This window comes from Muntiacus reevesi, chromosome 1 (assembly GCF_963930625.1).
Source record: "Muntiacus reevesi chromosome 1, mMunRee1.1, whole genome shotgun sequence".
Lineage (NCBI taxonomy): Eukaryota > Metazoa > Chordata > Mammalia > Artiodactyla > Cervidae > Muntiacus > Muntiacus reevesi.
In genome coordinates this window covers 23172454-23200001 of record NC_089249.1, presented here as the reverse complement: position 1 = coordinate 23200001, position 27548 = coordinate 23172454, and the positions used below count along the sequence as shown (strand labels likewise).

The window sequence follows — 27548 nt, the reverse complement described above, 5'->3', positions numbered from 1 at the left end:
TTTGATTTAGGTCATACCTGTATGGTCTAGTGGTTTTCCCTACTTTCTTCAATTTAACTCTGAATTTGGCAATAAGGAGTTCATGATCTGAGCCAGTCAACTCCTGGTCTTGTTTTTGCTGACTGTATAGAGATTCTCCATCTTTGGCTGCAAAGAATATAATCAATCTGATTTCAGTATTGACCATCTGCTGATGTCCATGTGTAGAGTCTTCTCTTGTGTTGTTGGAAAAGGGTGTTTGTTATGACCAGTGTGTTCTCTTGGCAAAACTATGTTAGCCTTTGCCCTGCTTTATTTTGTACTCCAAGGCCAAACTTGCCTGTTACTCCAGGTATCTCTTGACTTCCTACTTTTGCATTCCAGTCCCTTATAATGAAAAGGACATCTTTTTTGGGTGTTAGTTCTAGAAGGTCTTGTAGGTCCTCATAGAACCACTCAACTTCAGCTTATTCAGCATCACTGATTGAGGCATAGACTTGGATTACTGTGATATTGAATGGTTTGCCTTGGAAACAAATGGAGATAATTCTGTCATTTTTGAGACTGCATCCAAGTACTGCATTTCGGGCTTCCCTTGTGGCTCAGTTGGTAAAGAATCTGCCTTCAATACGGGAGACCTGGGTTTGATCCCTGGGTTGGGACAATCCCCTGGAGAAGGGAAAGGCTACCCACTCCTGTATCTAGCCTAGAGAATTCTATGAATTGTATAGTCCGTGGGGTCACAAAGAGTGCGACACAACTGAGCGACTTTGACTCACTCACTGCATTTCAGACTCTTTTGTTGACTATGAGGGCTACTCCATTTCTTCTGCTATTCCTTAGAAGGATAGTAAGGAGTATCCCTTACTTATTCTAAGGGATAGAAGAAGAAATGGAGTAGTAGACACAATGGTCATCTGAGTTAAATTCACCCATTTCAGTCCATTTTAGTTCACTGATTCCTAAAATGTTGATGTTCATTTTTGCCATCTCCTGTTTGACCACTTCCAATTTACCTTGATTCATGGACCTAACATTCCAGGTTCCTATGCAATATTGTTCTTACAGCATCGGACTTTACTTCCATCACCAGTCACATTCAGAACTGGGTGTTGCTTTTGTTTTGACTTCCTTATATACTCCACCATTAAATTTGCTCTTTTCAATCCTGGACTGTTTCACCTCTTCTGGCAATAAGTAAATAAAAATAAACAAGCATTCAATAAAGGAAATTTATTTAAATCAGGCAATATAGGAACATTTAGACAAATTCTACCAGAACTTTATTTTAATTTATAAAAGTACAAAGTGGTATTAATATTTATACACAAATATATGTATACCACATTTCATACATCTTAAGACACACTTTTTCTTTTTTACTTTCTCACATCTCTGAAATTGTGTTTCATCTTTAAATTAGTGGCATTATTAGGGGAAGCACGCTGACTGAAACCGCCCACCCTGGCCAGGCACCATAGTAACTATTTGTATGAGTTGTTTTACGACAGCAGGTACTCCTAAGGAACAGGGAACTAATAAGCCTCCACCAACCAGAAGAGTTCAGGAAAGGTCAAAAGGAGACACCATCTGCCCGACCACCTCCCGACCACCTCCCGGAATCCTTCTCTCTGGCATCCATCTTGGCTGAACAAGGCATGCACCACCGGGAAGGACTCTGAGTCAGAATGATTGGCTAAGGACAACCTGGAAGACTAATCCCATCACCATAAAACCCAAGACTGCAAGCCATGTGACAGAGCTGTTCTCCTGGGTTCCCTTACGCTCCTGCTCTCCACCCGGGTGCCCTTTTCCAATAAAAATCTCTTACTTTGTCAGCACACGTGTCTCCTCAGACAATTCATTTCAGAGTGTTAGACCAGAGCCCAGTTTCAGTCCCTGGAAGGGGTCCCCCTTCCTGCAACAAATGGTGACTCTGGTGGGACTCTTCTTCACTGAGACTGACATCCTGACCACTCAGGGTACTCAGGGGCCAGCTTGCCTGGCAATGGACCAGACCCAGCAGCCACAACTGGGACACTTTTGTCCCTGGTCTCCTCCTGATGCAGACAACTGACCAGAGTGCCCCGACTGTTAAGGAACAAGAGACTTTATTGACCTCTCTCCCCTTCCCTCTCTCTTTCCTCTCCTTAACCCTTCCTATCCTTCCCCATTTTTCTAGTCCCTCAGTCCTGGACGCAGGAATCTGGTCGAAGGGCCTCAGCCTGAGCTGAGTATTGGAGACTGATCACCTTCTCTTGGCAGAGAGCTTGAATTATTTCTGGTAGGGCTGAGTTCCAGTCCTCCCTTCTCTGGAGGCCCAGGATAAAGTCCCATAATGCCTGGGTATCTGCAGGTGGCAGGAGACATCTATAAGGCCACCCATTTTCCCCCCTCCTACCTCTTCCCCCTTCTTCTTTCAACCTGGCTTCGTTTTCTCCCTTTGAAACCTTTGAAGTATTTAAGGGACTGTCTGATGAGGACTGCCAGGTTTACATGTGTGTATTTTAACTCTGTGTTCTGTGTTGTGACTTTTGACGGCCATTTTGCTTTGTCTGGCCACTGTTTGATTTAGACCTGCCACCATTTTGTTAGAACTTGATTTTCTTTCCCTGTGCCTTGAGACCAGGGCTCTCAGGAACACTTATCTAGACCATCTCTAACTCCTGAGACTGAGGGGAAAGGGGAAAAAGCCTTTAAAAGTTTTATTTCAACGTTTTTTTATAAACTAGTAAATTTTATATTGTAATATCTAATTCATGACTCAACTTAGAAAATGAAGCTAGATCTTGCACTCTGTCTAAATATGTCTTGGTATGTCTTTGTCTCTGGGTAATATTTTTGAGGTTAATTTGTAAATGAGCTCTACTTAATTGGCTTAAAGAAAGGTAAGCACTTATAAATCAAATAATTCTAAATTAAACAATAAATTCCAAGTTCAGGTGAACTGGGAAATATTCAGTATTAAATACCTGATATTAATGTTTGTTTGTTGACCTATCTAATATAGACATGTCTTAGAGTAATTAACATTAAGTAGAATATTTTCATTGTACCTAGGTTTAACATAAGTTAAATATTATATCTGTTACAAGTTTATCAACAAGGACATTACCTCGAGTGAAGAAACTTCTAAAAAAATGTAAATGATATGAGCTTTTATATAAATTCTATTAAGAATAATTATTCTTTAGGAGTATCTAAAACAGTCTCTCCAGATTAGCGCAACTTGAATTTCTAACGGTTGTGTTAGGTGTTAGAAGTCTATTGAATAGTTAGGTCATTTCCAAATAAAATAAGATTTTGAAACATTTATTACTAAACACTAACTTCCTTTTACAGAGAAACTAAAGAGATTTGGGACTATAAACGAATAATGTTTGGTGCCATCCTAAAATGTTCTAAGAAAGCAAGGGTTTTAGAAATTATCACTGGTATTTATGCTCACCAATCTATAAAATGCTAATATAATAGTTCTTGGTTGCTAAAGGAATGTAGGAAGTGTGTTTTCAGTTAAAAAAAAAAAGGTATGAAAAAATACTAAAAAAAAGTTATGCATGACTAAGATTTTCTAAAATTGGATTACAATTAGTTAGATAAATGGATTTTGTTAGGAATGACACAGCCATAAGAAAACTGGTTAGAGCCAACTAGGTTCAAGATGGTGGAGCTGACTTTCACTAGACCTTGAGCCTTTGTATTTACACCCATTGTGACATATCAACAAGCTAAATGATCCACCCAACATTGACTAAATCTGACCAAATGTTCTAAATGCTTTTAATTGATCTTTTCGATAAAACTTCCTAAATCAAATTCTTTTGACAATCCTTTGACCTCTAGCTAACTTTGGGGTTCTTCAGAGGACCCCTGAAACATCCCAAAGAGAGGTGTTAAAGTGTTTATTTGGTTGGTTAAATTACATGAAAAAGATTATCAAATGAGTAATAAATCCACTCATGTTATAATGTACAATAAAATTACTAATACAGATATCCCAAAAATTATATGGAGTTCTTAACATTTTGATATGTCCTGGTATTCTAATGAAAAACCTGATGACTTCACAAAAGTTAACAAAGGACTGAATGAACCAGTGAATATGCTTATAACTTTTATGGTTTCTATTTGAAAAATTACAGGTTTGAATCTTGTGTTTTCCAGGAGTAAGGAAAATCTTCCTCTCAAACTAATTATGAAAATAATTTGGTAAAATTATACCTTATAAACAAAACAATTATATTTTCTCTCTGACACCTCCAGAAATTTGAAACTCTTAGGTTTCCAATAAGTTTATCAAATGAGTTAGGAAGGTTATCTCACTAACAGGTACAAAAATCTCAAGGAATTTTTAAGACCTTAAAAAGGGAAGAATTCACCTAGATTTTTTAGGCAAAATCTGTGATGAGTCTTTGGTGTGAGTTTCCCAGCTCTGTTTTATTTTAAAAGTTCAGTCTGAGATTCTATAAATGTTTCAGCAAAATAAAAAATCTATGATCAATTATGGTTATATAAATCATCAGACCAAAATTAGTGAGAACAGACCTATTTTGCAAACAAGCTAGCCTTAATTTGGTATATTTGATAAATATACCAAATATATCAAATATCTTATATTTGATAAAAATGAGGGTAATTTTAGGGAGAAAAAGATGTTTCAATAAATGTTAAATCCCATTTTGTTCATGGAGGTCTACCAATGGAGGTAATAAGACTCATTTCTTGGATAGTTCTTTGCTGTTATGTGATATTAATGTAAAATTTAATTGAATTCTTAAAGAACACTCTAAGTTTGTTTCTGAAGCTTATCTCAGTAAGCTATCTTTGAATGAAGATCAGATGCCTCATGACCTGCAACCAGGACTGGAAAAAGACATAATTTAAGGGACTGTCTCCAACCTGGATCGAAGGACATTTTTATCAGGTACTCTTAACTAGCTCATGCACAATGAAACTGAAGGGAAATTAACTCTTAGATTAATTCCCACTTCCAAAGGCCCCTACACTGGATTGGTCTATAGAGAAGACAATTGACCTGATCTCACCTTAAAATGATGCTCAAACAGGAGAAACTACGCTACACCAGGATGAGAAGACGACGACATCAGATGTAGACAGCTTGCCCAAGATGCTGAACCTGATTCGCATGATCATTTATAATGTTTTCTTGACTTCTTAGACCTTTGCATATAAATCAAATGCTTTTCTATCATAGGCCTGATCCTATGCTAGTTTTAGAAAGCAATAATCCAATTGTTGGGCTTGTGGCCAATTACATGTGTCTAGTTCTGGGTTACCTTGGTAAATTTCTCTACTACAAGACTCTAACTGGTTGGCTCTGAGAAAATTTACTTTAAAAAAATATTATAGTCATATTTAGGTCACTGTGATATTACTAGGTGGGACCCCCTCACTGGGCCAATTAATAAAGCCTGCTCTGACTTTGGCGGTAAATTTGAGCCTTTTGCTATAACTCAAGCTCAATCAAAGCAACAAGAAAAATTTCAGCAAAGGAGGAAAAAACTCCCACAATTATGGGATGGATTTATAGGTATAACACCAGGCTATGGTAATTTAGGTTTAAAGTCTCCTCTGTGTTGGAAACAATTAAATCATACTAAGGATAATCAGTCTAGTAACACTAGAAAACTGGGCTATGTATAGACGGTGGTGCCAATATATAATTTCCCTGGAAGATAAAGATTCTATAGAGTAGGCTAAGTCAGATGACCTGAGATATACTGGGCTACATCTAATGGAAGCTCTTAAATTAAATCTTATTTGTGACTTTACTAATACTGCTGGCTATATTATTTGTATTTCACCTGTTTTACAAAATTGTTGTTTCTAACACTGCCAAATGTGTGCCTGAGGCCTCTAATAGAGATCAAGGATGGTAACAGTGTAACTGTAGATATGGGAAGAAGCAACAAGAGGGAGTATTTTCCTGGACCAAGACGCTAGTAAGACAGGTGGTCCAGAAAATTTTGGATACTGTTTTATGGCCTAGTCCAGTAACAGCACATTGAGTGGCCTATCAACAAAATCTTTGCCAAACCTGAGAATGGACATTCTTAGCACCATGGGATAAAATGGTCATGAAATGCCCCCCTCAAAATCATGGTCAAGTTTATGAGCAAAAAGGGGTTCTGCCAACTGAAGACTGACACTTGCCATCTACATCTATAGAGATTAAATCATGGCCACTGCAACTGCTGACTTTCAACGGCCCTGAAAGGAGTTCAGGGTGAAAATCAGGAATGAGACACTCTGTGCTCTGGGCGAAACTGGCAGAACAGGCCTTCAGATAGTTAGATCTTTTCAGGAGAAGATTTTACGAGTTTCAATTCTTGCATCTTCTCATACCTAGAAAAACACTGGCATCATTAATGGTGACATCTGCTTTGGCTATTAAGAAAAATTTTACAATTAAAAGTCAAAATAGAGTAGCTATGGTTCAGACATCCAGGGAAATAACTAGGTGATACTATGGGTGTAATTTCAGATTATATGTTGTATTACTAAACACTTGAGTTTTCTGAGTCATGTCAGGCTTAGATGCCACCATTCTCAAAACAATGTCTGCTGGAAGCTAGTAACTGCAACCTAACTTTTTATAAAACTAGGCAACTGGCTACCTGGCTACAAGTCTCCCTGAAGTGCCAGGTCCAGACTGGGTTTCAGGCCTATTCTTCTGAAAAGAAATGCGATTTATTTTGTCTATTAAAATTCCAGTTATCCCTCCTCCAGCTACTAATTGGGTCTGTTACAACAAAATGGCAGACCAAAGGATTGAGATTTTAATCATACAAGGCTCAGATCTAGGACTTGGAACTCAGGAATACTTCCAATTCAGTGTCTATTCTCCAAGCTGAGGCAGTCCTATGCCCCATTTTGACAGGAAGTTATCACAGTCATAGTTGCCCTGTTCCCTAAATTAAAACTGAGTAGAACTCTGTGGGGCTCTGGGGTACAGATCTGCTGTGTGTTCTCCATTTTATCTTTATGATACATGCTTCATTCAGCTTCCTTGACCTTCCCTGAGTTCCAAAGGGTGGATTCGAACAATTGCTAATCAGGGAAGGGAGGGGATACAGAAACAGAGGAGAAACAATCAAATGTGGTACAGCCTTGAGACAGGGTCCTGGTTCCTACTCAAAGAAATATGCAAAACAATGCCTTTGAGTTGGTGACTCAGATAGTAAAGCATCTGCCCACAATGTGGGAGACCTACGTTTGATCCCTGGGTCGGGAAGATCCCCTGGAGAAGGAAATGGCAACCCACTCCAATACTCTTGCCTGGAAAATCCCATGGACAGAGGATCCTGGTAGGCCCCAGTTCATGGGGTCACAAAGAGTAGGACACGACTGAGCAATTTCACTTTCACTTTAACAGAACTGGAGCCCCCACCCAGATGGAGGATGGTAACTTCAGACTAAACACAAGATTCCTGGAGCACAGCTCTGTTGCTTCACCACCAACCAATCAAAAAAAAAAAAAAAAAAAGTCACAAACCCTGCAGCCCTTACCCCAAATGTTGCCTCCTGTTTCTGGGGACCAGTGATGACCATCCTGTTAGGTCTCCTATTTGGCCCCTTTCTATTTCATCTCTTAGAGGAGCCAACAGTTTCAAACTAAATTGCTGTTATTACAAGGGTGAATGCTGGTTTCAGGCAAAAAAAATACCTTGACTTAGATCAGGTGGAGAGAGACTTCTGCTCTGCTAGGCAGGCCTACACCCACGCACAGCAGGAAGAAGTTACAGAAGAAACAGACCTTTGCCCCAATTTCCAAGAAGTATCTTGTGTGTGAAGTCTCCCAAGGGGGAGTCTCCCAAGTCTCCCAAGGGGAAGCACGCTGATTGAAACCGCCCACCCTGGCCAGGCACCATAGTAACTATTTGCATGAGTTGTTTTATGACAGCAGGTCCTGGTAAGGAACAGGGAACTAATAAGCCTCCACCAACCAGAAGAGTTCAGGAAAGGTCAAGAGGAGACACCATCTACCCGACCACCTCCCGACCACCTCCTGGAATCCTTCTCTCTCTGGCATCCATCTTGGCTGAACAAGGCATGCACCACCGGGAAGGACTCTGAGTCAGAATGATTGGCTAAAGACAACCTGGAAGACTAATCCCATCACCATAAAACCCAAGACTGCAAGCCATGTGACAGAGCTGTTCTCCTGGGTTCCCTTACCTTCCTGCTCTCCACCTGGGTGCCCTTTCCCAATAAAATCTCTTGCTTTGTCAGCACATGTGTCTCCTTGGACAATTCATTTCCGAGTGTGAGACAAGAGCCCAGTTTCGGGCCCTGGAAGGGGTTCCCCTTCCTGCAACAGCATCATATAATTGCTAAAAACCAAATGGCTCCTGATAAGATATATCATTGTCTATGTGTTGTAAACTTGATCATTGAGGGTTTTTTTTTTTTTTTTTCTTTTTGGTAATAATGGTAAAAATACATAGCATGAAATTTATCATCTTAAGTGTATAATATAGTAGTGTTAACTATCTGCACATTACTGGGCAACAAACTCTCAAGCTTTTCCCTCTTGCAAAACCAAAGTTCTACACCCACTGAACAACTGCTCCCCTTTCCTCCCTCTTCCAACCCACAGCAACTACCATCCTATTTTCTAAGAGTTTGACTCCTTTAAATACCTCATAATCAGTGAGTTTATGCATTGTAGATCTGCATGCTGGGTTTAAATGCATTTAAAATGTCTCCAAAGAGATTTCACTACAATTTGGAATTAAAACAAAGATCTTAGAATATATTTGGAAAGATATAGAAATAGAGCAACAGGTATAAATGTGGTATTAATAACATTAGTAATGGGTGCAAACATGATATTAGCAAATACTTGTCAGAGATGTATCTCCATATTTCCTACTCCAAAACAAACAAAAACCCAAGCATTCTAGGGGATGTAGCCCCTGGAATTAATAAACTAATCTTTACATTTTGTTCCTGCCTACTTCATAGGCTACTGTTTCACAGCACTAAACTGGTCTATGGAAAGCATGTAACATCAATACTTACTGCTAATTAAGCAAGCAAAATAGTTAATAACACATGGAAAGTTTGAGTGTTCAGTATCTTTGAGTTGTATTTCCTGGTCAGAAGAGTGTAAATGTATAGAATTGCATTCCATTAATCCATGCTCTAATTGTTCTGGCAACCAATAAGATAGTTAAGCAACATTTATATAAGAGAAGTTTAACAAATCACAAACAAACCACTACAACAAAAACTAAATTAAAAAACAAAATACCTATAATGTAGGTAGCAGAAAGACATGAGGATCTGTCACAGGGATAAAAAAAGTTTTTTTTAAAACTTCCTATATGTGCCAGATATAAGTAAATTTCCCAAATATTTCATTCATTCATTCATTCATTCAGTCTTGGAAGTGGTATATCTTTTGAGGTTAAATATTTTGGTATTGACCAACATTTGCAAAAATATTTATTTATTTGGCTGCATCAGGTTTTAGTTGTAACACACAGGATCTTTAGTTGTGGCATGTGGTATCTATCTAGTTCACTGACTAGGGATTGAACCTGAGTCCCCTGCACTGGGAATGCAGAGTCTCAGCCACTGGACCACCAAGGGAGTCCCTTGATCAGTATTTTTTTATCTAATGGGATAAAAATAAGGGATGTGGACAGCTACAGTGATTGCTAAAATGCAAATCTGATAACATCACTTCTGGCTTAAAACTTAAAAACCTCCTGCATCAGAATAAAGTCTTCTTTTTAAAATTGAAGTATAGTTGATTTACAAGGTTGTGTTAATTTCTGCTATACAGCAAAGTGACTCAGTTACATTTTTCATATTCTTTTTCATTATGGCTTATCCTGACACTGAATATAGCTCACTGTGTTATACAGTGGGACCTTCCTGTGCATCCATTCTTTTTTTTTTTTTTTTACTAGGTATACTGTTTTATTAACATTTAAAACCAACATTATGATTATTGAAATTATAATAGGCAGAGCTTTTAATAAATGATTGTTGAAATAAAATTACAATAGGCAGAGCTTTTAATGGAGCAATGTATTGAACACTGCAGATTTCATAGACAAAAGCCCTGGAATTGTAAGTAAAACCCATCATTGAACAGAAGGCCTTGGTTGCTGACAGAATCTCCGACTTGAGACAAGCCTGAGGGAGTCAGTGATGAAGTCCAGGATGGGTAAACGTGAGCAGATATTGCAGATTCCAACACTTAGATGGTTTTCCCACGCAGGATGTCCATCCATTCTATATGTTAACAGTTTGCTTCTGCTAACCCCAAACTCCCAGTCCACCCTTTCTACCCCCTGACCTTTGGCAATCACAAGTGGTTTATGCTGTGAGACTGTTTCTGCTTTGTAGATAGGCTCATTTGCGTCACATTTTAGATTCCCATACACAAGTGATATCATATGGCATTTGTCTTTCTCTTTCTGATTTCACTTAGTCTGATAATCTCTAGTTCCATCCATGTTGCTGCAAAAAGCATTATTTCCTTTAAAGTTCTAACTCTTTACCATGACATACAAAGTTCTTGATCTGACCTTACTTTTTCTCCAGCTTCACTTCTCTCTTTCCATGCCCTGTAAGTGCAACTTTGTTTCTCTCCCATCCCCTTCCTCTTCTGCCTTTCTCTCCCTTCTGTGTCCTGCTCCTTACACTAGGGTAACTATCTCCTCCACCAGGCCAACTTTTCACTTTGAGGTCTCCTTTAATTTTGACATCTTCTAGGAACTTGAAACTTGAGGTTTCAAATTGGGTGACCCTCCTCTAATCTCACGGAATTACAGGCTCCATGATGCCATGAACCATGTTCTTTAGAAAGTAACTGCTTTCTTTCCAGTTTCTAAACAATTTTAAAAAGATATTGACTGATCACTTCCCTTTAAGGAACAACAGTTATCAAATTAAGTACAAGCCAAACATGTACCTTGACAGTTTCAACTGACACCTCAGATTTGTGCAAATGTTCTAAGAAGTGCATATACATATATATATATGTATATACTTTATTTTAGGGCTTCCCAGATGTCACTAGTGGTAAAGAACCTACCTGCAATGCAGGAGATGTGGGTTCAATCCCTGGCTTGGGAGGATCCTCTGGAGGTAGGCATGGCAATCCACTCTAGTAGTCTTGCCTGGAGAATCCCATGGAGGGAGGAGCCTGGCAGGCCACAGTTCATAGGGTCACAAAGAGCTAGACACAACTGAAGTGACTTAGCACACATGCATTTTCTTCCAAAGGCTATTAATATATGCAATACCTGGTCAAGATACAGATATAGAGATTAAATTGTGAAGTGAAAGTCGCTCAGTTGTGTCCGACTCTTTGCGACTCCATGGACTATACAGTCCATGGAATTCTCCAGGCCAGAATACTGGAGTGGGTAGCCTTTTCTTTCTCCAGGGGATTTTCCCAACACAGGGACTGAACCCAGGTCTCTCACATTGCAGGCGGATTCTTTATCAACTGAGCCACAAGGGAAGCCCAGAGATTAAATTAATATATTATAAATTATGCATATACACAAACAATTGAAATCTCAACTTGCACCAACTCAAAATATCATATTGCTTACTAAGTTTCTATTAAAATAAATATATCATCTTCAATTAGGTCTTCTTGAAATTATCTTCTGTATTGTGAACAACAAAAACAAAAAACGAGGAGCATCCTTCATCAACCAGATATAAAAGGGTTAAGTCACAACTCACTGCAGTTGGCTACCAACCCTATTCCCTGAGATGAAATCAGCATGAAAAAACAGGATGAGCACTCTGTGCAGAGGATAACAGGCCTTTAAATAGTTAGATGTATATCTCAGAAAGAATTTAAATTACCGGATTCTTGCATCTTTCCATACACAGAAAAGCCCTAAAATCATTACCTTAAGATAGTTCTTCTTGGTGACTACTGTAATCTTTTACCAAGATGTATGCATGACTATGGGCTTCCCTGTGGCTCAGACTGTAAAGAATCTGCCTGCAATGCAGGGGACAGGGTTGGATCAGGAAGATCCCCTGGGAGAAGAGAATGGCAATCCTCTCCAGTATTTTTGCGTAGAGAATTCCATGGAGAGAAGAGCCTGGTGGGCTACAGTCCATGGGGTCGCAAAGAGTCAGACACGACTGCGCAAGTCACACACACACACACGACTACATGTATATCCTAGGCAAAAAATTCATAAATATAAACTGGCTCCTTCCCGACCTCTTCAGAGAAGTTTACTCAGTTATTGACAGACTGTCTCCTGGGCTATAGTCTTCAGTAAGACTCTGAATAAAACTTGAAAGTTTTAAAAGTCATTGTTGTTGTTCAGTTGCCCGGTCGTGCCCAACTCTTTGCGACCCCATGTACTGCAGCATGCCAGGCCTCCCTGTCCCTCACCATCTCCCGAAGTTTGCCCAAGTTCATGTCTATTGCACTGGTGATTCCATCCAGCCATCTCATCCTCTGACACCCTCTTCTCCTTCTGCCTTCAGTCTTTCCCAGTGTTTCATACTGTGGGTTTTTCTTTACGTCAACAATTTTTCAGCCCCTAATACTACTACAGAAAGTCAGTATAATTCATGCCTTTTAGTCACCTTTATTATAGTGACCTTTAATGATATTTACATAAATTCCTACTCAGTGACAGCATCAAATAACTAATAAATTTATAATTCGTTTACTGAGAAAATAACACAATTTATTATTAAAGCAAGAGAAATATTTTTCTTTCTCTAGTGAGATTAAAATGAGTGAATCTGCTATAAAGTGTTGACTTCTCTTAAATTCTAGTTTTGGAAGTGATATTCTGCCAACAGCTGAAATTGCTTATTGATTCATATTTTTTCTCGAGCGTTCCTTTTTGGTTTTATCTTATTTATTAGGGACTAGACCATGACTGAAGCGACTTAACAGCAGCAGCAGCAGCAGCAGCAGCAGACCAATCTGAGACTGGTTATGTTAAAATTAAATTGAATGTTTGTTTAAAACATTTTAATTAGAATTAAGAGACATAATATATACATAATTTTTGCCACACTAGAACATATAAAGATAATATTTAAGGAACATGAATTAGTTCATAGTCTTCTTATGCATTTTGCTAGTCTGATTTTGTGTTAATTCGCAGCAAAGGGGTGATTCTGGGCTGCCAGCTCCTCTCCATACAGTGGCTCCACCATGGTTGAGGGCTCAGATTCTCCCACTGGCCCCCTTGCATTCTAGCGGGCAGTTGGAGAAGATATCCAGCGTGCTAAAGTCAGGCCTGAAGGTGACACACATTACTTTTGCCCACAAAACTTTTTGAAAAATTTAGTTAGGTGGCTCCACCTAACTGTAAGGGAAGATTCAAATCAGTCTCTTAGTGTGCCTAAGGAAAAAGATACATGACTTAGTCAGCATTCAGCAGTGTCTCAGTCACGGAGACATGGCATATAAGCTGCTATGTATCGCATGCATCTCTGTATTTCAGGACCCAGCACAGTTCTCTTTCAATATGTGGTAATGAATTGCTATCGAATTTTCTGTTGGCTATATAAGCAAATAAAATAGTACATCGGGACTATATCATCATTTATAATTATTTTCAAAAATTTTGTTCTATTCTAGCCTACAACTTGAGATCAAGTAAAGTTATATTGACCTATTTCTTTAATGTTGCAAAAATGTAGTCATCAAATGCAAAGTTCTTTAGAAATGGTTTCTATCAGAAAATAATAAGCATCATAACATCTAGAGGAAATGTCAGATGATGTATGAATGCCTGAAAATATGACATCCACTGTTGTGAACTAATATTATCTTAAGTAATGTGAACGACTTGAGCCAAGAAATAGACATATGTATAATATAAACAAGTCAAAATATCCAAATGAGGAAGCATTAAACTGCTGCCTTACATACGTCTGATAAGATCTTTTTGCCCCATATCGGTATGTTTATTGCAGTTCTCCACAGAAAGAGTAAGCACCGATACTGAATAGTAACAGGGAGGCAGTTGGGGGGTACTTTTCATCAGTAGCCAGTTCTCTAAAAGAGAAGATTGCCCTCATCTTCTCACTTAAAAATAGGTCACTCTGAAGTAGGTTGCTAGTATGGTATTATTGATTGCAACACCACCTTCTTTTTTTTTGCTCCCACTCCACATTGCCTTTTTATTGAACCAAATAAATTATGTTTAAAAACCTGCATTTAAGTTACAGTTAACTTATGCATACGGAGGTAAAACCTCTTTCATTATTTATATTTGAAAGCATTTGTTTAAATCATTTCTGATATCATATAGTGTAGTAGATAACACAATTACAGAGAAGGAGTAACAACAGTTACAATACAGTGATACAAGGATAATAAATCCAAAGGGAGCAAAAGCTCCTTTTAACAAGGTCTGAATGGATGCATTAAAAACTATGCATGTAGTTTCTTCTAAAAGGTACATTTATTGGAGTAATGGCCAAGGAGACTAAGACAGTTGAACTGCTTCCTGAAAGGTTTCTTGAGGAGGACTGGGTTATGGGACATACATCGGGGAGATGGAAGAGATGTTACCTGGGTGAAGGCCCATCTGAAAAAAATGTGGGGTGACTTCCAAGGTGGTAGTGATGGCTGGGGAATTCTTTCTGCTTCAGCTGGGATACTTGGAACGCTGCTCTTTCACCTCCTATCTCTGTGGTTTTGTAACTCAGCCTCTTCATTATTAATGAATTCTAAAATGCAGGTAAGCAAACCAACGAAAAAAATTTCAATTTGCTATTTAGCTGAAGCTTCTAAAAAATGACTTGACAAATTAAAGGGCATTACTAACGAAGCCCCAAAAGTGTTTGTGGTGATGGAGAGGCTGATGCTGTTCAGGAAACCTGTGGATCGTCAGCGCCTTCTTTTCTTTTACATTCACGCACCTTTTCACCTTTCTCTGTCTCGATGCTCCCGGCAAGATTTTTTGGTTGACTGAGATAAGGCCAGACTTTGCGGCAGAGCCTCAGGTAAGCATCCTAGCTCTGCAGTACCAAGTGACCCAGCATAAGTTCCGCATCTCGGTTTCCTTATCTGAAATACTTACCTCACTGGGTAGCTCTACAACATAAGTAAGATCATTATCAAGGGCTCAGGAGCGTCTTGAGACACACGTGTGACCCTTGTGTTACGCGTCTGCGAGGATGGCAGGCCCTGTACAGAGTTCAGAGTAGCTGTCACGATCTCTTCTTTCCTCCGGAGCCCAGTGCGTGTGCCCCACCGCTGAGCGCGGCTGACCTTCGGAGCCCTCCAGGTCTGCGTCGGCAGGTGAGCGCCCCGTTGGCTCCAGTCGGCCGGTGGCGGGGGAGGGGAGAAGGAAGCGGGAGGGGGGAGGGGGGAGGGGGAGAGGGAGGGGCGGAGCTGCCCGGGACGCTCCCGGCGGCACCGCGCGTCCTGGGCTGCTGCCCGGGAGAGACGAGGAGGCGGCAGCGGCAGTGGCGCCCACAGGCCGAGCTCTCGGCGCTCTGGGGGATCTGCCGGTGATTGGTCCAGAGAGGAGGGGGGTGGCGGTAGCCAGAACCCGCCGCTCTAGCGGCGGCGTCAGGTGAGAGCGCTAGCCGCAGAGACTCGGGCGTGGCGGCTGCCGCACAGGGAGTCGGAGCCAAACTCTCGGCGCGGCCTTGCGCGTCCTGGGAGGAAGGGACGCGGAGACACTTGCAGACGACTCGACGCAGAAGTTGCCCCTGTCGAGTCGCACCGAGCGTGTCATGCAAGCGACGCCCCCCTGGGTCAGGTCGCCCCTCAGGTGCCCGCCGAGCGCGCGCTCGCGGCCGGATGAGGGCGGGAGCGGGTGCCGAGCCGCGAACGAAAGCGGTCAGATGAGCGGCGAGGGCGACTATAACTTCAGGCGGGTGGCGATTCGGCGGAAGTCCAACCCCTCCTACCTGCCGCTCGGGACCCCCCGACCCTGGAGTCGGCCGTCGTCGCACCTGGCTTGGGCCGAGTCGGCCACGTCCAGGGGCCAGGCCTCGGCAGACGCCCCAGGTAAGCGTCTCGGGAGGTAAGGGTGCGCGGGGGCGTTGTCGCAGGTGAGGGACCGCCTTTGCCCGGCAGGTGCGTCGGGTCCGCAGCAGCCTTGGGAGCCGGCGCCGAGACCTTCCCGGGGGCCCGCGCCGGTCCGCCCAGCCACTTAGCTAATTGTGTCCCTTCCCCCAAAGGGCCTAGGTGGGGGCGCGCCTGGCGCCGAACTACCTGTCCTGGAGGTCACTCACCAGGGAATTCCGGAAGTAAAGGATAACTTTAAAAAACAAACAAAACCGTTTGGTTAGGAATTAATAAGACCTGTTTTCTACAGGCTGAGGTTTAAGTTTTTTTCGCTAAATTGCTTCGGGCAGACGTTGTGAAGAATTAATACAATGAATGCGGCAGGCTAGATCCACCCTGGTCCGGCAGACGTGTTTGAGTGACTTCGGACCAGCAATCCTGAGTGCTCTAGTTTTCCCTTTTGAAAAAGACGCTTGAGTCTGAAAAACTGCAGGTCTCTCAGAAGGAAACATATTCTTACTATCAAGAAACTGAATTTTATTGTGTTTTTGTGTTGTTAAATTAAGATGATCAGCAATGTGGTATTTGAATTCTGAATTCTCATTGACTCTTAGTCAATGGAAGAAATCCTCAGACTGACCTATTCCAGCCCACAATTTTTCTCCTTCTTTCTTTAAAGGCATTCTGTTCTCCCTAGGCAGGCTTGAAGCTATGTAGGACACGCCAGGGATTTTTCTCTTGAATTGCGAAACTTTTCTTTAAAATCCCTGCCCCCCGTTTTGTGCTCCTGTGAAAAACCAGAGATGGCTTGTATATAGACCAGTTATGAGACAGAAACCTTATTTGAGTAGTGGAAATAATTCTTTTATTCACTTACACTCACTTTATTCTTATTAAGCAAAGCTGTTATGATGGATTAAATGTGAAGTATTGAAACTTAAAAATTTTTCTCTGTCCTTGTCCTGAAGCTGTAGTATTCACAGGGCGGAAAAACATGATGGATGATGACTTACAAATTTATAGCTACGTTAGATAAGGGAAGAAATAATGATGTGAGAAAATATATATATAAGTGAAAGTCGCTCAGTCGTGTCCGACTCTGCGAGCGACCCCATGGACTATACATATGCAGTCCCTGGAATTCTCCAGGCCACAATACTGGAGTGGGTAGCCTTTCCCTTCTCCAGGGGATTGGTAATTGAATCACAGTGCTTTAGCTCTCAATTTCCTTATCTTCAAAGTGAAGACTGGTGAAATAATCTCTAAAATCTCTTCCAGATTTAGGTGTGAGTCACTCTAAAATGAATAGAAGAGGATTTTCTTCCATTTTAAGTGAAAATTCATTACTTTGTTTTGGAGTTACTATTTATCAATTTTTAAATTGTTTGAGTTACTTGATTTCTTAATCATCAGCAGTTTTCAGTTTGAGGGTAAAGGGATCCAGTTTCTTTACATCATTATTACTTAAAAATCAGTTCAGTTCAGTTCAGTCGCTCAGTCATGTCTGACTCCTTGCAACCCCATGAATCGCAGCACGTCAGGCCTCCCTGTCCATCACCAACTCCGAGTTGACTCAAACTCATGTCCATCGAGTCGGTGATGCCATCCAGCCATCTCATCTTCTGTCGTCCCCTTATCCTCCTGCGCCCAATTCCTCCCGGCATCAGGGTCTTTTCCAGTGAGTCAACTTTTCGCATGAGGTGGCCAAAGTACTGGAGTTTTAGCTTCAGTATCAATCCTTCCAATGAACACCCAGGACTGATCTCCTTTAGGATGGACTGGTTGGATCTCCCTGCAGTCCAAGGGACTCTCAAGAGTTCTCCAACACCACAGTTGAAAAGCATCAATTTTTCGGTGCTCAGCTTTCTTCACAGTCCAACTCTGTGACCACTGGAAAAACATGACCATACATGACCACTGGAAAAACCATACCCTTGACTAGACGGACGTTTGTTGGTAAAGTAATGCCTCTGCTTTTTAGTACTTAAAATTACTGTTACTTAAAATCACATGCTTAGTTTCAAGCTCTGAGTCGGTGAACGGAAGTTGAATTTCTCTCCTAAAAGTAGGAGTGAGCAGTCTGTAAATCATTTCTACAAGGCAGCTGTGCCTTTAGAAGAGTCCTTTCTTCTTTTCTATTCTATTTTTTCCTTAGGAGAAAATCCAGAACACTTTTTTAAAAAAATTGAGGTGGAGAACCTGCAATAACTTTTCTAGATCTGTTAGGTTGTCTCAGTGTTGTTTAAAGAACTCAAAAGTTTTTGTTGCCGTTATTTTCAAGGTTGAAAATTAATTACCGTATGGAATAATTGTTTGTCCTTACCATAGTGTAATCTATAGTATCTGTTGGAGAGTGATCTAATGTTTTGCAAAGTAGTCTGAAACTATTCAGTTTGGTGGGATGAAAACATTTTAGAAATTGCTTCCTTTTTTGAGTCTTATCTTCCTCCTTATTAAGTTTATCTGTTATCATTATATAAGTAAGATCCTCCCCTCATCAAAAAGTAAACCACGTTTAAATTTCCAAGAAATGCCAGTTTACTCTGTAGTACCTAGAAAAGTATTTATAAATGAAAACTACAACATTTATTCCCATTGCATATGTAGTAGATGTTACTCATAATTGAAATGTTACTTTCTTTGTTGAAGAAGGAACAAAAACTGAAAGGTCAAGAATGTAGAGAATTCAGTTTAATGATCTTGTGTTATATTCTATGATTGCGAAAGCCATTATTTTTAGAGTCCTCTGCTTTTTCCTAAAAAAGAAAAAGACAGAAGACAGTCTACCGACTGCATCTTCCATTTATATCTGAATGAGAATGTCCTCATCCAGGTGAGGTAATTAAGATATAGGCTTTGGGGTTGTATAGCGCCTGATTTCAAGTCCTTACACTGCCAGTTGTATGAACTGAATCAAGTTACTTAATTTCTCAGTTTCTTCATCTGGACAGTGGAGATAATAGAACTTTATAAGATTGTGGGAAGGATAAAGTAAGCTTATACTGATGAATGTCTGACACAAAACTAGCAATACAGCACATAAAAAGGAGTCATTATCCATCTGTTTCCCAAAGTCTGGCGCTGGGACTGGCACATAAGAGACACTGTAACTACTTCAGATGAATGAAAATCCTTCTCCTGTGATGTTCATGCCATTTATTGAGTGCATTTTCTATACTAAGAACTGTGGTTTGTGATACACATATAAGTATGTATGTGTGCGAATTTATTTCACAACAATTTTAGTAGATAGGGAGTATTATGCTCATTTTCCAGCTAAAGAAATAAAAACCCAGAAAGTTTTAGTAAACTTGCTTGGAATCTTAAACTAGTACTTGTTTAGCTAGTTTCAAATTCATGTGTGCCTGGCATTAAAGGCAGTGCTCTTACCACACTTCACATAAAGCATGTAATTCCATTATGGTAAAAACATATATTTAAAGGTATATTTTATGCACACAGTAGAATGAAAATTTTCTTATTTTGTGTGTGTGCATGTGTTTTTGTTTTTGGTCCAGCTTTTTTTCTGTTTTCCCTTTTTTCTTTTCCATAGTCTGAATATCCAAAGCCTTTGGGGCTGAGGGAGAGTTTATCTATTGAATATCATTGAAGGTAGCTTATCTCCTCAGTTATTCCTTAGCTTTATGAGAATCTTGAAGAATCTTTATTGAAGATGATTTTCTGTAGAAAATATATTTGCTTCTGCTTCCAACCATGGCCACTTTGATTAGCCAAGCATTTCTCAGACTTGAAGAATGTGTAAATTTAGCTCAGGTTTGCTGAGGGAAGATCAGCATTGTTGTCATTAATTTTTCCACTTAGGTTTGGTGTAGGTTTACAGACTTCTCTTGGATGGAAGGCAGATTTTTCCTGAAAGTGAAAGTGGCTCAGTCTTGCCTGACTCTTGGCGACCCCATGGACTATCATGGCCGGAATAATGGAGTGTGTAGCCTGTTCCCTTCTCCGGGGAATCTTCCCAACCCAGGGATCGACGCCAGGTCTCCCGCATTGCGGGCAGATTCTTTACCAGCTGAGCCACCAGGGAAGCCCAAGAATACTGGAGTGGGAAGCCTATCCCTTCTCCAGGGGATCTTCCCAACTCCAGAATCGAACCGGGGTCTCCTGCATTGCAGGCGGATTCTTTACCAGCTGAGCTATCAGGGAAGCCCTAGGCCATTCTTTTTCCAAGGTTGTTACAGTAACTCCTTCGTTGTGGGTTCCAGGTTCAGTTCCTTTCAGTTTTACAAGCTCAAGACCCATGTCCTATCCTACCAGAGCGGAAGTTCCTGGGCTCTAGGTTCTATCACCTAGGTTTAGGTTTATTGTTTTTTTTCTTCGTTTTTACTCTTGTCCTTAGGAATCTCCTTTGTTTTCTTATGATTTCAGCAATGCATTTAAAAGTATATCTGTTGTAATTTATTCAACATCTGGGTCCATTGTGGGTCAAGGGCTTTCCATACAATTTGATGTGCAGACTTCCTAGAAGTAGATTTCCTTTTCCCAGTTCTCACCCTTGTTAGGATGGAAGGCAGATTTTTCCTGAAAGTGAAAGTGCCTCAGTCGTGTCCGACTCTTTGCAACCCCATGGACTATAGAGTCCATGGATTTCTCCAGGCCAGAATACTGGAGTGGGTAACCTGTTTCCTTCTCCAGGGCATCTTCCCAACCCAGGCGTGTTTTTTCAACACATACTCCAATATCCTGTGCACTTTTTGAGGACTGACTTTTACCTTTGTTGGAGAAGGAGGGATGAAGATTCAGGTTATAGCAGTAAGAGTAATTGTAGCCTTCTCTGGTGGCTCAGCAGTAAAGAATCTGCCTTCAATGCAGGAGACACAGGTTCTATCCCTGGGTCAGACAGGTCCCCTGAAGAAGGAAATGGCAACCCACTCCAGTATTCTTGCCTAGAAAAATCCCATGGGCAGAAGAGCCTGGCAGGCTACAGTCCATGGCATCGCAAAAGAGTTGAACATGACTTAGGGACTAAACAAAACTGTAAGAGTACTTGTTTTTATTGATTGCTGGTTGTGAACCAGGACTGTTTGTGTTTTACTTATTCTTATGACAGCACTGCAAGATAGGTGGTATTATCATTTTAGGGGAAAGGGAAAATCAAGTTTCAGTGTTTTACAACCAGTCTAACCTTCTGAGAGAGAATGAACCAGGTCTCTCTGATTCCAGTACTCACATGCTTATAATACTAGTTCTTAAGGTTTCTCAGGGCTTTGGAGGCAAAGTGCAGTGCAAGTACTGTGTTTCACATACGTTAGGGTTAATGTTGTTTGTAACAATAATGAATGCGTATTATATTTGAAACAGTGATCTAAGCAAACTATCTAAAAATTTATAATAAAGTGGCAATGGTGATCTTATCAGTTATTCTTAGAAGCTGCTTAAGATTGACTTTGAAATAAGAAAAGTCCTTCAGAGGAGCAGAAACCAGGAAGAGTTTTCTTATTTCTTGGAAGGCCAAGAGCACTTTTAAGAGTAGTCAGTCGTCTTTCAGTGAGTAGCCACGTAAACTTGTGAACCTAGGAATGTTGAGAGAATTTTAATTCATAGTCACCTTTCTGCTTGCAGAAATGCTGCTTGCCCAAAATGTAAGCTCTTCTAGGCACCTATCTTCCCACCCTCTTTATCCACTTCCTGCTTAGCCCTCTGCTCCCCTTTGTTCTTATTCATTTGCTAAGTCCAGTCCACCTCTTTGCGACCTGATGAAGTGCAACATGCCAGGCTTCCCTTTCCTTCACCCTCTCCCGGAGTTTGCTCAAACTCCTGTCCATTAAGTCCATGATGCTATCCAGCCATCTTATCCTCTGCCACCTCTTCTCTTCTTACCCTCAATCTTTCCAGCATCAAGGTCTTTTCCAGTGAGTCCGCTCTTCTCATCAGGCGGCCAAAGTATTGGTGCTTCAGCTTCAGCATCAGTCCTTCCAGTGAATGTTCAAGGTTGAATTCCTTTAGGATTGACTGGTTTGATCTCCTTGCTGTCCAAGGGACTCTCAAGAGTCTTCTCCAGCACCAAAGTTTGAAAGCATCAATTCTTTGGTGCTCAGCCTTCTTTATTGTCCATCTCTCACATCCATACATGACTACTGGAAAAACCATATAGCTTTGACTGTATGGACCTTTATCAGTGAAGTGATGTCTCTGTTTTTTAATATGGTTTCTAGGTTTGTCATAACTTTTCTTCCAGGGAGCAAGCATCTTAATTTCATAGCTGCAATCACCATCTGCAGTGATTTTGGAGCCCAAAAAAATAAAGTCTCTCACTGTTTCTACTTTTTCCCTTCTATTTGTCATGAAGTGACATGATGCTGAATGCCATGATCTTCGTTTTTAAAGCGTTGAGTTTTAAACCAGCCTTTTCACTCTCCTCTTTCACTTTCATCAAAAAGCTCTTTAATTCCTCTTCGCTTTCTGCCATAAAGGTGGTGTCATATGCATATCTGAAGTTATTGATATTTCTTCTGGCAATCTTGACTCCAGCTTGTGCTTCATCCAGCCCAGTATTTCGCATGATGTACTCTGCATATAAGTTAAACAAGCAGGGTGACAATATACAGCCTTGATGTTCTTTCACTATTTGGAACCAGTCCATTGTTCCATGTCCATTTCTAACTGTTGCTTCTTGACCTGCATACAGATTTCTCAGGAGGCAGGTAAGGTGGTCTGGTATTTCCATCTCTTGAAGAATTTTCCACAGCTTGTTGTGATCCACACAGTCAAAGGCTTTAGCATAGTCAATGAAGCAGAAGTAAATGTTTTTCTGTAGCTCTCTTGCTTTTTCTGTGATCCAGTGGATATTGGCAATTTGATATCTGCCTTTTTAAAATCCTTTTTTAAAGCTTTTCTAAATCCAGGTTGAACATCTAGAGTTTCTCGGTTCACATACTGTTGAAGCCTATCTTGGAGAATTTTGAGCATTATTTTGCTAGAGTGTGAGATGAGTGCAGTTGTGTGGTAGTTTGAACATTCTTTGGCATTGCCTTTCTTTGGGATTGGAATGAAAACTGACCTTTTCCAGTCCTGTGGCCACTGCTGAGTTTTCCAAGTGGCAGGGTAGAAGGACGTGCACTTCCTCTTCTCCTATGGTAACTCTAAAATTGCAGCTAACCATTGAATAACCATTGACAGGAGAATGTTGGATCCCACCAAAAAAAAGATACCCCACATCCAAGGACAAAGGGGAAGCCCCAAAAAGACAGTAGGAGGGCCGAAATCACGTTTAGAACCAAAACCCCATGCCCGCCAGAGATGCTCTGAGTGCTCAAACAAAGCCTTGCGCACTCCAGGACCCGGGGGCCCCACGAGACTGAAGCAGACCTGCCTTTGAGTGTTTGAGCGTCTCCTGCTGAGGTACAGGTCAGCAGTGGCCTGTGGCAGGGATGGGGCTCTCACTGCAACAGACCTGGGAGGCATGGCGTGTGAGCCCCAGCGTAGAGCCACTGAGCAGACAACCCACAAACTGGCAAACAGTTATACCAAAGAAGTTCTTGCACTGTTGCGAAAGTTCTAGGGCCCACAAGAGATTTCCCAATCTGGTGATCTGGCAAAGGGACTGAGACCCTCTGGAGAATTTGACTTTGAGGGCCAGTAGGATTTGATCACAGAACTTCCACAGGACTGGGGAAGCAGACTCTTGGAGATCAGAAACAGAACCTTGTGTGCATCAGGACCCAGAAGAAAGGAGCAGTAACCCCACAAGAGACTAAGCCAAACTTGCCTGTGAGTGTCCAGGAGTCTCTAGTGTAGGCGTGGGTCGACACTGACCTGCCGTGGGTTCAAGGGCACTGAATACAACAGGCCTGGCATAAGTCCTTCTGAAGGAGGTTGCCATTACCTCTGTCATACTGAGGCCAAATTGCAGGGAGGGAACACAGTCCCACCCATCAACAGAAGATTGGATTAAAGATTTATTGAGCTTGGCCCCAGGGCTTCCCTGGTGGCTCAGACAGTAAAGAGTCTGCCTTCAATGAGGGAGACCCGGGTTGAATCCCTGTGTTGGGAAGATCTGGAGAAGGAAATGGAACCCACTCCAGTATTCTTGCCTGGAAAATCCCATGGATGGAGGAACCTGGCAGGGTACACACCATGGGGTGGCAAAGAGCCCATCAGAGTAAGACCCAGTTTTCCCCTTTTCCTGGGTATTTTTCTTCTGCCCTCCTAGAAAAAAAATCCTTCTGAATTCATTCCTGCTAGCCACCTCAACTTCTTGACTAAATTTCTCCTTGTATTTCCTGTGCCTGCCCCACCAGTCCCTGAATTGAGTCATTCATTGCCATTGCTCCTCAAAGTCCACTCAAGGGCTCAGTAAATATTGTGTCAACAGAAGAACCCCAAAGCAGCGCATCATATCTTGCTTCAACATACGAATTTTCTGACAATGCTGACAGAATACGAAATTGATTTCCTTTGATGGTCGTGAATTCCCTATGAAAATATTCAAAGAGAGGCAGGATGCCTTGGTGCCTGTAGCATAGACAGAATGTCAGATGTAACCTTTTCTGACTAGTAATCCCAGCTTACACACTAAAATATTCTGTCAGTGATCTTAGCTGTCCTTCTGTATCTACACCATTCATGTACTCTTTTATCAAGAATATGTACTGATTTTGTGCAGGAGTGTATCATTAGGAAAGGCATGGGAATAGTATACTTTGTTCTCTTTGAGGTTTCATGGACTAGATGTCCCTTTTAGTGTAACAGTTCTGGTTATTCCTGGCATCCTTTCTGATACTGTGATATGTCTTGGCGCAAGAGTTTGTACTGAGTTTGTAGGCCCTGGGTTGCTCCTCCACTAAAAGGCCTCAGAATGCTTTGTTAAGTTGTCAATAGTTTCATTACATCTGTCATTTCCAGTTCCTGGTGTCCTCTCCTTGAGCAGCCTTTTTTGTCTTTGCTTGTTATTTCTCACTATTAGGGAGCCGAGATTAAACTCCAGCTCTACCACTGTACTTTCCTACCTCCATAAATTTCTTATTGCCAGTTTTTTAATATCTCTAAATATAAGAATACTAATTATTGATCTTTAGTAATGGGAAAGACACTGTTTCTGATATTTTTATCCAGTTTATCTGGAGTCTTAAAAAGGGCAACTCTGGTCAACTATAGTGGATGAGGAAGGGGAAAAAAAGACATATCAAGGAAAAGGAGAAACAATCTTAGAAACAATTCTGAAGATGGAAACAAAGCATAGCTTTCTGGTCTTTGCTGTACAACCAGACCTCATGGGAATACTTACCTAATTCAGGCCCCACTGCTTTTTCTTACATCTCATTAGCAAGGTGATGGTTACATACCGAATTTTGAAATTATGTAAATAGTGTTAATTTTCAAGAATTCTGTTAAATTTGAGGTGTTCTGCAAAAAAGAGGCAAAACTGCATTTCTCCTCTTTTACCCCATTTAAAAGGGCTATAATGAGTGGCTGTATAATAGAATGTATAGAATAATATAGAATGTATATCTTAACATAATACATATCAATACAATATACATGTACAGGTGTATGTATGTGGTATTAATATATCAATACCATGATCCTGTTGGTATGTGTTGGCAAACCACTTTAGTTTTTTTAATTAAGAAAATTACGCATAGCTCTTTTCACTCTTTAAATATCTTGGTATAATAAAAACTTGGATGTGAGTAGTTATACTGAGAGAGGCTGTCTCCCATAGAAGAACTGGGGAACTGACTAGGGTGCTAATTAGAGGCCCTTATTGTCCTTTTACAGAAAGCAGTAAACTCAGGCCACTGGTTATGAAAACTGTGAAAAGAAGGGAAGAGAAGGATTCAGGAGGAAGCAGGGAGGAAACTGCCAATGATGGCAGTCATTGTTCTGAAGTCAGCGTGGTGCCCAGTATAAGCTCATTTTCATGGAGAATTAATGCCCATTTCTGAGTTTTGGAACTGAATGACTGACTTGTATATTTTTGTTAACCTGGGGGATTTGCCTTAACCACATTGTGGGCATTGGGGAGGTAGAAAAAGTAAATAGAAAATTAAAAGATATTCACATAACCGCCACCTTCAGTGGCAGCTGTCATCAAACAATGTCTGAAGGCCTCTAATGAGCCAGCTGGCAGGGATGGGGCCAGTGCTTCTCTTCCCCATGGTCTTGATGGTGGTTCATTTCTATAAACTTCCATCTATAACTGATGCACTAAATGCCATATTTCAGAACAGTCATTCCTGCATGTCTTTGTTAATTGTTCATTTCTGGCATAAATTCCTGGGTCACTACAGTTTATATTTTTTCATCTGGAAAAGGGATTTTTATTCTCACTCCTTAGTTTGGGTCTCAAAGCTAGTTCCTTACAGTTAGTTCCTTCAAATGCTATAGTGTTTCATTCAGAAAATAGACATTTGGACATTGAGAAAAGATTAGTAGTTTATGTCTGCTTATTTTCCTTTATTCAGAAACTGCCACTCTCAAAATAGGTTAAAAAAGAATAATTTTCCTTTATTAATTTTTTCTTTTAATATTTTCCCTTTGTTCTTATGTTAAATAAAACAACTTTTTATTGTAGACCTAAAAGTCTTGACTAACAGGAAACTTCAGTCAGTTGAAATCTTACTTTCAGTGTTTAAAATGTATTGAATTCATCTACTTCACATTTTTACTTAAATACACCTTCTCATTGAGGCCATTCCCTGGTCCCTATATTTAAAAGTGGAAGGCCCACTCCTCTACTCCTTTCAGATCAGTTCAGTTGCTCAGTTGTGTCTGACTCTTTGCGACCCCACGGACTGCAGCACGCCAGGCTTCCCTGTCTATCACCAACTGCTGGAGCTTGTTCAAACTCATACCCATCGAGTCGGTGTTGCCATCCCCATCCAACCATGTCATCCTCTGTTATCCCCTGCTCCTCCTGCCTTCAATCTTTCCCAGCATCAGGGTCTTTTCCAATGAGTCAGTTCTTCACATCAGGTGTCCAAAGTATTGGAATTTCAACTTCAGCACCAGTCCTTCCGATGAATATTCAGGACTGATTTCCTTTAGGATTGACTGGTTGGATCTCCTTGCTGTTCAAGGGACTCTTATCGCATCTTCTCCAGTACCACAGTTCAAAAGCATCAGTTCTTCGGTGCTCAGCTTTCTTTACGGTCCAGCTCTCACATCCATACATGACTACTGGAAAAACCAAGCTTTGACTAGATGGACCTTTGTCAGCAAAGTAATGTCTCTGCTTTTTAGTATGCTCTCTAGGTTGGTCATAGCTTTTCTTCCAAGGAGCAAACGTATTTTAATTTCATGGCTGCAGTCACCATCTGCAGTGATTTTGGAACCCAAGAAAATGAAGTCTGTCACAGTTTCCATTGTTTTGCCATCTATTTGCCATGAAGTGATGGAACCAGATGCCATGATCTTCATTTTTTGAATACTGAGTTTTAAGCCAGCCTTTTCACTCTCCTCTTTCAGTTTCATCAAGAGTCTCTTTAGTTCCTCTTCATGTTCTGCCATAAAGGTGGTGACATCTTCATATCTGAGGTTATTGTTATTTCTCCCAGCAATCTTGATTCCAGCTGTGCTTCCTCCGGCCTGGCATTTCACATGA

At 40.8% G+C, this 27548-nt stretch overlaps 1 protein-coding gene across 1 annotated transcript in view; it reads left to right on the top strand.

Moving 5' to 3' along the window:
• Positions 1 to 15418: 15418 nt before the first annotated feature.
• Positions 15419 to 27548, top strand: part of FGD4 (FYVE, RhoGEF and PH domain containing 4) — a 234412-nt gene continuing 222282 nt past the window's right edge. Inside the window, exon 1 of the mRNA XM_065939562.1 lies at positions 15419 to 15985. Coding sequence (XP_065795634.1) covers positions 15709 to 15985 — 277 coding nt within the window. The 5' untranslated portion in view covers positions 15419 to 15708. The remainder of the gene's footprint in view (positions 15986 to 27548) is intronic.